Source organism: Mytilus galloprovincialis, chromosome 6 (assembly GCF_965363235.1).
Source record: "Mytilus galloprovincialis chromosome 6, xbMytGall1.hap1.1, whole genome shotgun sequence".
Taxonomy (NCBI): Eukaryota; Metazoa; Mollusca; class Bivalvia; order Mytilida; family Mytilidae; genus Mytilus; species Mytilus galloprovincialis.
This window is the reverse complement of record NC_134843.1, coordinates 55,940,624-55,955,960: the sequence shown is the minus strand read 5'-3', so window position 1 is coordinate 55,955,960 and position 15,337 is coordinate 55,940,624. Positions and strand designations below refer to the sequence as shown.

Sequence of the window (15,337 nt, the reverse complement as noted above, 5' to 3'; positions counted from 1 at the left end):
AGTAACAACACTTGGTCAGCATCCCATAAGGAACATTCATGCTATGTTTGGTTTTATTCCATTCAATGGTTCTCTAAAAGAAGTCATTTGTATGCATTTCCCATAGGGTCCTATGTTAAACTAAGTCCCCGGCTGGTGGCCATCTTTGATGATGGATCAGCAACAAAGTAACAACACTTGGTCAGCACCTCATAAGGAACATTCATGCCATGTTTGGTTTCATTCCATTCAGTGGTTCTCTAAAAGAAGTCATTTGTATGCATTTCCCATAGGGTCCTATGTTAAACTAAGTCCCCCGCTGACGGCCATCTTGGATGATGGATCGGCTACAAAGTAACAACACTTGGTCAGCATCCCATAAGGAACATTCATGCTATGTTTGGTTTTATTCCATTCAATGGTTCTCTAAAAGAAGTCATTTGTATGCATTTCCCATAGGGTCCTATGTTAAACTAAGTCCCCGGCTGGCGGCCATCTTGGATGATGGATCGGCAACAAAGTAACAACACTTGGTCAGCACCTCATAAGGAACATTCATGCCATGTTTGGTTTCATTCCATTCAGTGGTTCTCTAAAAGAAGTCATTTGTATGCATTTCCCATAGCGTCCTATGTTAAACTAAGTCCCCCGCTGGTGGCCATCTTGGATGATGGATCGGCTACAAAGTAACAACACTTGGTCAGCACCTCATAAGGAACATTAATGCCATGTTTGGTTCCATTCCATTCAGTGGTTCTCTAGAAGAAGTTCAAAATGTAAATTGTTAACGACGACGACGACGGACGACGACGGACGACGGACGCCAAGTGGTGAGAAAAGCTCACTTGGCCCTTCGGGCCAGGTGAGCTAAAAATGTAAAGCTTATGATTTAAATAGGTGACTTAACTTTTTTAATTGTGAATGCATAGCAATTCTTGATTGTTTATTACTTCTGCTGCATACTCGGAAGTTGGTTTAACGCACTTGTTTTCATATCATTTGTGTATGACTTAGTTGGATTGGTGGCCGTGTTCATTATTTTCAACTCCTGCAATCATATTTTTTTCCCGGTTCTCTTTCCCTTTTCAATTTGTTCAAATTATTTTGTTTCTCTTCCGCCACTTTTGTTTTTTAAATGTTGCTTTTCGATTTCACATGCTGTTATTGGGTAAATAGTATCGAAAATTTATTGCACATTTGCAACTCTGCATATGTAATCTATCACTTTTCTTTTTTATGATCTTTTATATGTGAGTAATCTCCTTATTTTTAATGTATTCTTGGTGTCTCCTCAGAAAGGGTAACAAATATCGCAAACGTTCATTACTTTCTTAGGATTGTCTGTTCAATTTAAACGAGTTATTATTGTGTGCCCTACATGAACTGTATGCGATATTTTGGGGTAACTAAAACACACTAAGTCGTAGAGTATATCGAATTGTTATTGCGCGTTTGCAACTAACTATGTATAACCAAACACTTTTCTTTTCTGTATGAGAGTTATCTCCTCGTATGTTTTTCTTTGGTATCGTCTCTCCTCAGAAAGCGTTAAACATATTGAATAAATACATATCTGTATCCAAAATGTTTGCTACTTTCTTAGGATGATGTGTTAAATATAAACTGAAGCAGCACGGTTTCTTGTTTAATGAGTTTTTGTGTGTTTAGATGACATGAGTGGTATTTGGGGATAACTAAAAAAAACATAAAGTTATAGAGACCTAGATGCTGTTAATATGAAGTTTTTGGTCAATAAGCAGGAAATTAAGGTCAAGGTCAGAGGTCAAAGGAGTAGGTTCAGTAAAACCCCTTTTTGGCCTCAAAATATAGCAGTTTTAGAAAATTGTGAAAATGTAATCGTTAAGATATTTATTGCAAAGTAGAATGCTTCTGCTACATAAATATGGGCTGTTTTTGACAAAACAATGCACATATATCGGGTACTAGCATCATTAAGTCATGCTAAATTACTGAAATCTTCACAATTGTGGCATTTTAGTTAAATTTTAGACGGTTTCCGTCTGAAATGAAAGTGGCCGCATTCGTGTTCATTCATAATTTTGAAATGTAAGTTGTATTTGATGATAATACATGATAATATATATAAAGGTTGAGGATGAACACGGATGCGGCCACTTTCATTTTTGACAAAAACCATCTAAAAAGTGACGATTTTTGGCATATTTGATAGATTTTTCATATTTAAGCTTGAATCGGTGCGTTTTAAATGACTTATTAAGTTAAAATCTTCCCAATTAACTAATTGAATCAATTGAAATAGACACTTAAGTGTTTAGAAAGTGTCTAAAATCTTTCGTTAGATGAACTTGAAAATTGAGGCCGAAATCGGCCCTTACCGGACCTACTCCTTTTAAAATTGTTATCGAAACTCCATAGAAACTGTAAAAGTTATCGACATTAGGTTTTTGACATAACTTCATTCTGGAACATATATGCACAGTATTAAAATGGACGACATATGACATAAAAAGAGTCACAAGAAAGAACGTTGTGCAACCGGATGTAGCCTTCTCTCATCTTTTTTTAAATTAAAAATACTTTAAAAAAAACATAGATTTTAAGAATCAGTGCGTGACAACCGTTCATTTAAGCCGTAATCGACATTTTGTTAACCAGACATACCAGATTATCTTTTTATTGGAAGCAAAAGTATATGGAAATATATCTTTGTTCTATGCAGTGTAATGAAACATAACATATGCCAGCGAAAGTACCAATCATATCTCTTCCAATTTCCAATTGATGAAGGTTATATAGCCCTTAGTATTAAAGACGTTATCATGCGTTGTTTTACCGTTACTTATGACATATTGGTTTCAAAGATGACAACGGATATGCTCCAATGATCGTTAATTTAATCACACCGTCCGCTTTTCTCCAAATGTGACTACCGAATTATACTTATTACTGGGTTTTAAAAAGATGAACAACGCGATGAGATCTTATGTGAAGCAGAATTTGCTTACCCTTCCGGAACAACTGAGAGCACCCTGTTTTATTGGGGTTCGTGATGCTAAGTCTTTATTTTTCTGTTGTGTTTAGTGTACTGCTGTTTGTCTGTTTGTCTTTTTTTATATATCCATTACGTTGTGAGTTTATTTTCGACTTATGGGTTTTAAATGTCCCTTTTGGTATCTTTCGCTTCCTCTCTATAATTTTGAAGGGAAGAACATGTATTTCTAGAATCAGTGAAAATAAGCTATCAGCTGACACCGGAAGTGAATATTTTAAACAGGAAGTCGCTGTTTCATGTCTGAAATTTCAAAGAAAAGAACTACAAACCATGTATTTTTTTTTAATCGGTGCAAGATTGGTTATTTTCTGAAACCTTTATTTTTGTTAACCAAAATCAGGCCTCTTTTGTTCGGATGGATTGTTTTTTATTTTTCAATTTGCATTCAATTCCTGTTTCTGTTTTAGTCATATCATACATATCATCAAAACTGCCTTTAAGAAACCTGGTTCAATGTAAAAATTACTGGATGCATGTAAGTAATGGACCTACTTTCTGACTCACAAACAAGTCTAAATTGTTAAATGACATACTCAACATATTACTAGTAAAGAACACATAACAGAGTAACCTTTGATGTATGCTGGTAAATCGTTTTCTTTAAAATTGAGAAGCTTTAGTTTTTCTGAGCAGTGCTCTGTTAATTGCAGTTAATTTTTATGTATTTTTTCTTTTGTCTGTCCTATTTTTCTATGCATAAAATATTTCCGACGTTATGACAAAATGAAGGACACAATGATCACCCAGATCAAAAATGTAACTGGTTTATGTACAACAAAATATTTTTAATACTAAACACAAAGTCATCATGATTAAAAAGGCAACTGAATACATTTTAATAACTCATTTTTATTTCATTTTCAGACAACATCCGTGTTGACTAGTTTCTAGTTTCGTCTGGTTCAACGTTTTGAACTGTTTCTAGTAGGAAGGACAGTTGGGTTCCTGTAATGTGGAAAATCGATCATTTAATGATGTATATTAAGCTTATTTAAATGCATTTATGGATTAAACAACACATAATTCATATATCCTTTTATATACTGATAATTTTATACATTTCAGTAATATAATTGAAAACTTACTTATCTTTAGTCAGACCTTTTGTCACGCATTCGTTATGTTATTTCCGTACGTTTTATAGCCTGCCATAACACCATATTATGTTAAATTTGCTTGTTGTTGAAATATGGCCTCTGATCTATGAAAGATAGCTGTCCCATTGGAATTCATACCACATCCCATTTTCTTTATATATATATTATATTCATAATAACAAGTATTGACATAAGGACATACAATTTCTTATATTACATTATAAGAAAAACGGATACATGTTATTTTATTACATGGTCACCAACGACCAAAGCTCATACCGCATAGTCAGCTATAAATGGCCCCGAAATGATAATGTTAAACAATTCAATCGAGAAAACTAACGGCCTCATTGACGTAGTTCATTTTTACTTAACAGTACCCAAAGTGTACCTATTTTTCATAAAAAAATAATGACGGCTGTCCCAGTGGTTTTCTTAGATCCTAAACCATTTGTATTTTATCACTTATCATTGTGCAAGTCTTTCAACATAAAAAAACACACAAAAAAAAAAAAACCGCGAGGATATCGAAAACGCGAAATGGTTTCACTTCTGGTTTTAGCATTTTCACGATTTTGCGTTTGTCAATTACTGTTCATTTCTTTGGTTTTAGCTTAGTGGTGCCATTAAAAAAATGGCATGACTACCCCAAATATTGTTGAAAAGGCCATTTTTTAAACCTTTATAAATCCTTGTTATAATAGTTTTTGCAAGAACAAAATGGTGATGTTATTTCTATGAAAAATCTAGTGAAACTCATTTTATGCAAGCACTTTGGTGTTGACATAAATATCAACTATATGGTCATTTTAATAAATTTACATGAAAGATTTAAAAAATCTTTTTGAAAAATAATGTCTGAACGGGAATAACGTGAAATAAGCAAAATCGGACGACATTATGTTGGTTATTCATTCGTCTCAACTCGGCCGATTCCGTACCCTTATCTAGAAGGAGAGTAGCGGATTCTACCGAGAATTGCCGAATGGTTGGTTATTATGAATGATGATGACGTCACTTAATTGTTTCACACAAGAATGAATATCAACGAGAGCAGTGATAAAAGGTGTTTTTTACTTACTTGAGTTCTTTCACAAATGTATCCCTTTCCTAAACGATTACAAGGTGTATCGTCCCATTTGTAGTTAGATCTGTACCAAATTTGCGCGCATTGATTTGTGCCTCCCGAAGGTTCACCAGGTGCCCAGTTTGAATATTGAACTTTAAATGAGTCATTGACCCAACTCCACTTCCCTTCTTTACCATTTGCTGCCCCCATCCAGTAGCTTGTTGAATGTTGACCTGTTTCTATTATAATTTAATGTTAAATGAATAAATATTTACAAATTACATTTCAAAAGATGTGACTACTGATTTGACAATGATATACATGATTAATTAATATCCTGAATTCATTTAAATAATGTTGAGTATTAAATATATTACATTTTTCACTTCATTTCCATTTTTTTTATTATTTGGGGAAGCTAGACTTATATAATATATGTATATAAAGAAAGGTACATAATATTATAATATTATAACAATTTTAAATTGTTACCTGCCTGGCGTACATCAACAATTATTTTGTCTTTATTCAAAACGAGAATAAAAAAGCAAGTTAAGCAAACGAACTAGGATAAAAAGCTATAAATGTGCCCTGATAGTAAAAATTTGGTTATGGTTAATTTCAGCGGAATGTTTGCGATGCAAAGGGTCACCTTTTAAACCCCAATAAAATTATTCGATATTTCATCTACGAGTAAAGAGCGTTCAATCATCGTACATTAAGTATCGAACTTAACGTCCAATTCAAACTACTGACATATAATAATTGTGCTAAACGGCCATGGAACATTTGCCATTTTAAGGTAACCCGAATAATTCAGTCGTTATATTCCGCTGATCTACGAAGGCTACAATAACGTGTGGGAGAAAATCGGACACGGAAAGGGCTTGAATTATTCGAGTTAATGTTATAAATATTAATAAGGTGGTACCGAACATTACAGGGAAATAACTCTTTAGAATCATATAAACGTTTTAATCACGTTGTATTGTAAATTGTATATTAAGCTTCGTAATGATCAAAAATCAAGATTGGTGTTTGTCAAACTGCTACATTATATATCCAGTGAAATTTTCCCGAGAAAGTGATTGGTTCAAATTTTTTGAAATTTTTATATATTTTTTTCAAAAGTTCAAAGTAAATTTTTTGTCAAATTTTATGAAAATTAAACTAGTCAAATTATTTTTTGTCAAGGTGTTTGACACCTTCTTAAGCAACCAATAATCAATCAAGCAAGAAATGGATGTCTTTTTTATGTTTTAGTCAAACAAACGCCTCACATTAGCGATCGTTTAAATACTGGATGAGAGTAAATACGAGCCTCGCGCTTTTCGTTCTGTTTCTAAAGCTAAAACAAATAAATTTTATGTTTTCAGTCAGTGTACAGATATTTTTTTTATCTTGAAATTTGTTCTCAACACTTGAAAATTTAGTTAAAATCTAAATCAATGTGTCTATTTTTATTATATAAAAATCGACATATATTATAGTTTAAACGCGGCGCGCGAAGAGGACCCCAACATGAACTGTTACTCAAAAAGAAATATCCATTTCACCGTTTACTCAACATGGAAGCGGGGTAAGATGAAACTTTCTTTGTACAAGTACAAATAAATAAAAACTATGAGTGTAATTTGTACAAAAGTTGACTAATTGCAGGATAAACTTCTCTATTTTATTAATCAATTCAAGTCATCCCCTGCGATGTTGGTTAACATACCCTTTTTAACTATCAATATTTAACTTTTCAATTATCTTCTTACTTGACACACTCGTGGTTGTTTACATAACGTGCAATTGTAAACTGAAAGTGTGAAAATTGTTGAACAATTCTAAATCAATAGGTTAATTCTATCAGGTGATCCAGTCATTGTTTCGTACTCTTCTTTCATTTACTATTTTTTTTATACTTAAGACTTTTTACAACTTACTTTGAATCAGTTTAGCAATCCATGAATCTTCGGCAGAATCTGTTACCTGTACAAGATATCCGCCAATATCTCGGCATTGCCTCTGTAATCACAAAATTATTTAAAAGAAAAACACTGAAAAGAAGCCTTTATTTTGATTTATTTAAATTATTCTTATTAACGATATGACTTTATTGACTTATCCGCTCAGAAAATCTCAAAACAATTATTTGAATAAAATTTTAAAAATAAGGATATTCAAAGCAGTTGCATTTTTTTTTTATACCGATAATGTTTGACGGACGTTGCAGGTGATGTCGATATTTTATATTTTGAGGTTATTGCATATGCAAAACCCGACGTGTTCGTAACAAATATGTGATAAAAAGCATTATTCCATTCTCACTGGTTTTATAAAAAAAAAAGATGAATATTGTCAAATTGACTTTAAGGGACATTAAAAACAAAATATAACATATATGAGATTTGACCACCCAATTGGCGCTCAGTTAAAAAGTGGAAATAAAATAGTTACCTCTGATTTATACCAATTTTTAGTTTTATCAGCAGAAACATAGTAGCAATGATTATTGTATTTTTCCCATCCTGTCGGACATCTAGAAGCCGACTTTCCTATTTGAAAAATTTGCATGATATGTATAAACATTTAGTATAAAAATTATTCAAAAACTTAACGTTTCTTTTCCTATCTAAACTGTAAGCAGCAGTAAATAAAATCACTACCAGTTAGTGTTCAATTTAAAGAGCGTAAAACACAAATTTTAAAACAAAACGAAATTTAAAAAATCGTTAACTTTATCTTAAATTTTTACATTTAATGTATTGATTTGACGAAGCATTGTTTTTAACGACAAAAACACAAAAACAGCACCATTTATTTTTACAGAAACAGCTTCATTTTTCATTATAAAGTAATCTCACCTTGCAACTTTTCTTCCAAAGTCTTCAAAGATGACTGTATAGTAGATATTAGTGATTTTTCGGTTTGTCCAAAACAAGTTTCTGATCTGATCACTGACACACAACAACAGATCACAACTAATACGATTGGTAACATTCTGTAGAATTATAACTTGAATTTATACATTTTTATCAAAACGTTGTGCCCAGGACAACTGTGTGACACAAAATGTTTTTTAATTCTTAGTTGGCCAGCTGCTTGCTTAACCTAAATCAATTATATCATACCATTTCCGTTAGAAATAGTTCAACTCTTCAAGATACTGCATTTATTTTAAACATATTAATTATGCCTCAGGTTTAATTTGTTGTTTTGAAGAACTTAAAATTTTTCGTTAAGTTGATTATTCGCTTGGCATGGCATGGTAAAGTGCATTCAAATGACCAATTGGATCTGCACGTAGAAAAATTATCGCTAGAAACTAAAGGGGCACATGGCTTTGCTAATGAAATTGAAACGAAAATGACAACGTCGTCATAGGTAAAATACCGAAAAAAAGATTATCATTGGTCATCGTACCGGCTCAAGAGGGAAAATAAATCTCGTTGAGATGACCAACGACTATCTATAAGTATACAATGATTTTTTATGAATAAAATTATAAAATTGTAATAAAACTTATTTAAACAGTGTGTGCAAAGACTATACAGACCTTTTGCTGGAATCTTCAAACTGGAACAATGATTGGAGTATTCTGAATTTTCGATATTTAAATGCAACATAAGAAGTACACATGTCACCTTTACGTGACAATCTGCAATGTGTTACATTGTACATGACTTTTGTGCTATATATTATGTTGCAGTATTCAATAACTGAAAGATATTGTAAAACAATAGAATATGAGGTATATTGCCAAAGGTTAGTTTACATGTACTTCAGAGTCTCTTCCTTTTTTTTAATTTGTTTATATTTTTGTTATTTTATTACGATCCTTTACACTTGTTCAAATTTTTTTTATATTATGAATAATCGATTACTCATTTGATTTTGGTAAATTAACATCTGAAAAGTGCTTTTTTCCAAATCGATAAATATGGCAATGAATTGATTATATGTCATTTTCTGTCACTTTTACTTAGTTGCACCTGTAATAAACATCACTTTTAAGAGATACCTTCATGTTATATACGAACGTTTTATGCCCATTCTAGGGTATTATGTTCTTCGATTTATCATGGCATTGCTTCTATTCATTCGTCCGTCCGTCTTTCCCGCTTAAGGAACAAGTTTTTGGTCAAGGTAGTTTATGATGAAGTTGTAATTCAATCAACTTGAAACTTAATACACATCTTCCCTATGATACGATCTTTCGAATTTGAATGCTTAACCTAAAAAAAAAAAGAGTTTTGATCCCCTTTTCACGGTCCACAGAACATAGAAATTAATAGTGTGAGTGGGGCATCTGTGTTCTATAGACACGTTCTTGTTGTATATGAATTTTGCTAAAGCAATGATTTTGTATCGGACAGTAACTGTTGTTTATAATAACAGCGTGCAAAGCTCAAAGTCGCCCTCTGTATCGAAACATACTTATAACACTATTAAAATTGTAGCTCAAAACTGTTAGCCGGTTTGTCTCCATGCCGACGATAGTCTGAAGTATTATATAATGATAAATAGTTAGTGGATATAATGTACTTTATATAAATCTTATATACACGGCCGCGAATGTGCTATTTAATTGAAATAAACATTCGCAGAATCGTTCAATATCTTTCACCGAGTAGTCCAAAACTTTCGCATAGTCGGCAAAACATTCACTGGACTAGCTATTAGGAATCTTACACGGCCGTGCAAATACTGTTTTATTACACTGTATAAATCTTGCACAGAGTCAGGGGTCTCGTATGGCTTTCCATAGTATCTAGAAAATCAGGAACACTGGCACTTTTATCATTGTATAAACTTGAACGTGTCCTACGTGTTTTTACTTTTTACAGTAAAAGAGGAAGGTGTGAATGTCTGGGAATTTGTGATCCAGTTTTGAGAACGTATTATGTTCAACGTTCATGTGATATCTAGCACAGACAAACAATGATCGATGCTATTTATAACATGAATTGCCATAATTATCAGAACAGCTGCATAAGACCACACAAGCTACCACAGTATTGATTTCGTATAAGTATAAAGTAAATTGTTTTGTGTTGGTACTATCTAATAGAAAACAATTGATATGGAGTATCCATCCTTGACATGAAATTAGAACATGAACAAGAGAAAAAGAACACAAAAATATAAAAAGAAAGTATGTTATGATTACCAATGAGACAACTCTCTGCAAGTGACAAAATGACCTAGAAATTAACGGTACACAGGACAAAAAGTCACAGGACAAAAAGTCACAAATAATTTGTTGACAATTGTTTGAATATATAAGAGAAATATCTTGAAAATATTTACTTTTTGATACATATATTCATATTAAAGTTTAGGAAATATGTCAATATACCTGAAAAATGAAGATTAATTTAACTTAATTTTATTCATAAAAAGGATATATTTCATGGCACCATGAAGCCATTTAATCATCTCTTTATATTTTTTGGATAAATTTTGTTTACAAAGTTGTTTTATATACAATAGTTTACTGAAGAAAAATGCAAAAATTATTTCGTAGAAATTTGTTTTTTGTTTAAAGAAAATAATCAGAAAGAGTGAAATGTGACTTTTTGTCCGTGATTTTGTCTGTGACTTTTTGTCCTGACTGTGACTTTCTGTCCTCCATTTAAATTAACAACTATAGGTTACCGTACGGCCGTCAAAAGCAATGACACAGTGCGTTTGTGCTGTTTGCAAAGTCACAGTGACTTTTGAATCACAAAAGATCAATTTCCCTGCTTTCAATAACGCAGTCAGCATTCACTAGTCATGTTTTGCATGTTAAATATGATAAGTTTTAAAATAACATTAAAGACAAGCAAAATTTTAGACTTTACTAATGCCATTTGTGGCCTTTAGCTGATCTCAACTGCAATCATATCACTACGCCTAGGTTTATACTGTAATCATTTTAATGAAATATTAGAATATACTAAAAAGTCAGTTATTAATAATTGTTTGCATTGTGACGGACAATAATTGTTTAAAGTCCAGTGACAAAAGTAAACTACATATTCAAGACGAGAACCAGTAAATTAAATATGAATATGATCTGAATATGAATATGAAATATGAATAAAGACCAAAACGCCAACCAGATATTTTACGTGCTAGCTATAGTTAACTTTACTTGGAAATGTGTCACTCGATCTGGACACCTTAGCCTAGGGTAACTCCAACCCGTTCATTTTTTCATACCACTAAATGTAGCGGGCTAGGCCAAGAAGCAGCAAATACAAATTAACGAGTTTTGCTATGACCCGTTCATTATGGTGCAAAAAAGCTTTTTGATTACTACAAACGTTTCCAATTCCAAAATCGCATATGTATGTAGCTACAATCATGTAAACGGTTTAAGAAAAAAGTCTATTCTCTTGGACAAATCAAACAGACGGGATATGATATACTTGTTCTTTGAACAAATATATTGAGATTGGGACTTTGAAATGCCTAGATTCTCTGTACATGTAGTTGAATGCATAAATACAAGTTTTGAAACATGTTGATCAAACGTGTTACAGTCCTCGTCTCCATCGTTATCATTCTTTGTGTTCATTAATTTTTAAAGATTTATTTTATTATTAGGAAAACGAAAATCGTAATGTGTACTAACTATATACTTGTCGTATCGGATGTGCGGAATGCTTCGTGTTTCTTACATAATTATCTCGATACGATGTGATGTCTTCTTACGGTGCATCTTTTTAAAAGTTTTGTCTATCACATAATGTCTGAAGGTAGTTCGCTTGTCATGTTTTTGAATTTTTGTCAGATTTTTCGGAATCCTTTAGTTTTATCGATTTGAATGCCTTAAAACAATATTCCCATTGACCCCTATTTTTCTTTTTATAGATCTTGTATATGAATAATTATAAGCCATCTGTAAAAGTCTTATAGAATTGTTGTTAGTTTTTAATAGTTTTTGAGAATTTAAACTTGTCAGTGACAAAGCTATGAAAAGTCAAGAGAAAATTTTGGTTCCTTATTTTTGTTATCCCCTTATCGATATATTTACTAGTGTTATGAAAAGCTTGTTATTTTGAAACTGAGTGGGGCTTTCATTAATTCCCTCCAAAATGATTTTTAAAACATGTAGTTTATCCCTGATGCAAATATACAACAAAACGCTCATTTTCATATCAATTGTAATTAAATAACTTTATCAACTTTTAATTCTAACTTCAAAATTACATTTCAATTGTAAGCCAGAGACTGAAGGTTATATCAAGCAATTTCGTCATAAAGTTTAATGTACAAATATTAACGATAATATTGCACAAATCATTTTCTCCCCATTGGTACAGCAGAAAAGGATGGACACGGTGTACTTTCTTCTGAGGCTAAGACTGCTTCCTCCCAACAGTTGTCTACCTTGACAATTTTACAATCATATCGGTGATCCACAATATGTTGTCCAAACCTGAAAATGATATTTAACGATAACTGTAGACATGAGTATAAATTGAAGATTACTGTCTCATGTGTCTGTAGTAGCATTTAACTGTTAAAAAAAATCAAATGATTGTAGTTGATACATGTACCAGATATTTCGACACTTTTCAAATTAACCTTGAAGTGTTAAATTAGCTTAAAAAATAACAATCCATGTCTAAAACGCTTTTTTATAAATAATAAATTGAAAATTTTAGAATTTCAAGTTTATTGGCTTTCATATTACGACTAGTATTTACTGTTCATGCCATTTAAGCTACATTGTATAGTTTCGCTACGAAAAATGTTTTTTGCAGTACACTTTTAAAAACAGAAAACACATAAGATCGATATTTTCAAATACTGTAATGGATAGTTGTAAAATGTACATGTGAGACCATCAACGAATTAAAAATCAACACCAACAGTTGTGTTATTAGCATTTACAAAACACATATCATGCTGTAAGTATGTATACGATATAAACTTACCCATAACAAGAAATCCCTCCTTTATAGCAATGACAGGTTTCACAATTCTCGATACGATCAAACTGATCCCCATCCTTTACGATCGCACCATTGTAAACACAGTCTACAAATAGAAGGAATTAAACATAATCATAAAAACTGGACAGATATACTTAGATAAACCCTAACACTCGCAGTCATAGAAAAAACTGAAAAAGATATGAGCTATAGAAAGTACACAGAAAAAAACCGTCAACAAAACACTACACTAAAAAAACACAGATTAAGCAATCAGATACAACCTAACACGGAGAGGAACTCATGTCCTTTTGACTTTTGTGCTCTTGAAGAGTTCCAATTCCTGCTTGACCAGAAACTGTTCTTGCTAACCGTAGCTAATAAAATGCAGGTTTTAATATCATTGTCACTCACTTTATATATACATGTAATTGTAGATTCAAAACTGTGTAGATGTAGTACCGCAACTTTAAATAACTTTGACCATATTCCTTAAGGAGAAAGTCACAAGCCACTGTAGTATACATCACACAGAAACATAACGCGTAGAGTATTGAATGAAACCGCAAACGATGTGGACCTACATGTAATAGCAAAGTGAGCATTTTAAAAGAGAGCGAAGCACAACTCAAAGAACAATGAGTTACATAAAAAATCGACCTCTCTACGAGTGACATGTTGAGCGCTGGCCATCCCATGACAAATATAGGTAACTCAAGTATACCCACTATTTTAGTTATTTTAGTTAATGCCTGCATTTTGAGCGGTGGCCAAGTCCATATACAGGTGATCACAATAATTATTGTGAAATGTTTGAAAGTACAATAATTTATTCTAAGATCTGTACAATGTCAAAGTAACGTTTGTGGTAATCCAAGTTTGAAAAGGTAGTTTAAAAAGGGAAAAAGAAGACATCGTTATTTGGGAGAGTAGTGTTCATGTAAAAAGCAGAAAATAACTATGACCAATTTAAATAAATTCTTTGGATAATACAAAAAATAATTGACACATGTGTTTGAATAAACTTGTTTTCAATATTGAAAAATACTATTATTGCCTAAACAGGAACAGCCATGCGATTTATCTGACACGAGTAAGCGTACTTGAATTAATGAATAAATTATCACTTTAAAAACGCATAAGCCGCTTTTAAATACCTTTCGGTGGAATAGAGTGGGTCCCACAGTGAACGTATGCTACCAAGACGGCAAACACCACACACATAGTTCCATTCATGCTGTCCTCTAGTCTTTACTGTACTGGTTTTGGTTTTACTGACGTTGTACATGCATGAAGTTTGAAATAAATCATATTCTAGTATTTATACTTTTATGTAAATTATCACCGAGGAAAATTAAATTTTAAATTGCATGTTAATTTAGACACGAAACCTTTGTTCTAACATTTAGCTTTATCTTTGTGATATAAAAGTTAAATATTTTAGCCTTTCAACTATCACAAATTTGACATTTGAACAAATATCAAATGACCACAACCATTTAGAAATTTTGTATCATTAATTATAGGACGCGTGCTTGAATTTAATTATGATTTTTTCAAGGGCATGCCTTCTCTTCATCAGCCGTTTGACAATGTATAATGATTGTGACTGTATTATTCAATAAGGTGCTTAATGAGGACCTCCTCCGGGAGCGTGTTTTTCTCGCTGCGTTAAAGACACATTGGTGGCTTTTGATTGGTGTCTGCTCTTTAGTCGGGTTATGTCTCTTTTATATATTCCCAATTTCCATTCTAAATTTTACTTATATGTCTAAAAATTGACAAAAATGAAAATAACAGTGCAGCTCCTTTACTTGTAATTTCTGTAGTAAATTCGATTTATAAACTTGATGGGTAATATGTTTTTTATAAGTTTTATTGACTTTGTTAGAGAAAATGAATTAACACCAGTATATTATGCATGGCAGTAATGCTTTAAAATCCTTTGGCAACATGTTGTTTTTCGAACCCTATTTTAATAATCATTGTACAAAAAAATATTTCAAAGGATGGCATTTGTTTACTTTGCGAAGATAGGTCTGGTATATTTTTGGTGTATTCAAAAGACTGATTTATTTGCCATTAAATACAGTAAAAAAATCCATTTTACCAATTTCCACCTTTTTCATTTACGCTAGAAACGATTTAGAGCACCGCATATCACTATGACATATTAATGCTCACTTTACTGTCTGATTGAACAACCAACCCGCCAGTCAGCACTTCCATGTTGACAAGGATT

The 15,337-nt window shown here is 32.2% G+C and overlaps 1 protein-coding gene and 1 long non-coding RNA gene across 2 annotated transcripts; both read right to left on the bottom strand.

Annotated features, from left to right (window-relative positions):
* Window positions 1–3,893: 3,893 nt before the first annotated feature.
* LOC143078623 (perlucin-like protein) lies at window positions 3,894–11,876 on the bottom strand. The gene is made up of 6 exons (XM_076253474.1): window positions 11,836–11,876; window positions 8,032–8,168; window positions 7,625–7,722; window positions 7,111–7,192; window positions 5,192–5,418; window positions 3,894–3,958 (listed from the first exon to the last, which is right to left on the bottom strand). The coding sequence occupies exons 1-6, from the start codon at window positions 11,874–11,876 to the stop codon at window positions 3,935–3,937; spliced, it is 609 nt and encodes a 202-aa protein (XP_076109589.1). The 3' UTR covers window positions 3,894–3,934.
* A 431-nt stretch (window positions 11,877–12,307) lies between these two features.
* On the bottom strand, window positions 12,308–14,404 carry LOC143078210 (uncharacterized). The gene is made up of 3 exons (XR_012979110.1): window positions 14,253–14,404; window positions 13,099–13,201; window positions 12,308–12,596 (listed from the first exon to the last, which is right to left on the bottom strand). It is a non-coding gene; the product is annotated as an uncharacterized LOC143078210 (long non-coding RNA).
* Between the last annotated feature and the right edge of the window lie 933 nt (window positions 14,405–15,337).

Bases quoted from the DNA above. Each gene is read 5' to 3' on its own strand.
- LOC143078623 (XM_076253474.1), bottom strand. From the start codon at position 11,876: ATGCACCGTAAGAAGACATCACATCGTATCGAGATAATTAT. The intron at 8,169-11,835 runs GTAAGAAACACG...ATAATTCTACAG, and splicing joins CATCGTATCGAGATAATTAT to AATGTTACCAATCGTATTAG. The intron at 5,419-7,110 runs GTAAGTTGTAAA...AAATTATAATAG, and splicing joins GATTGCTAAACTGATTCAAA to AAACAGGTCAACATTCAACA.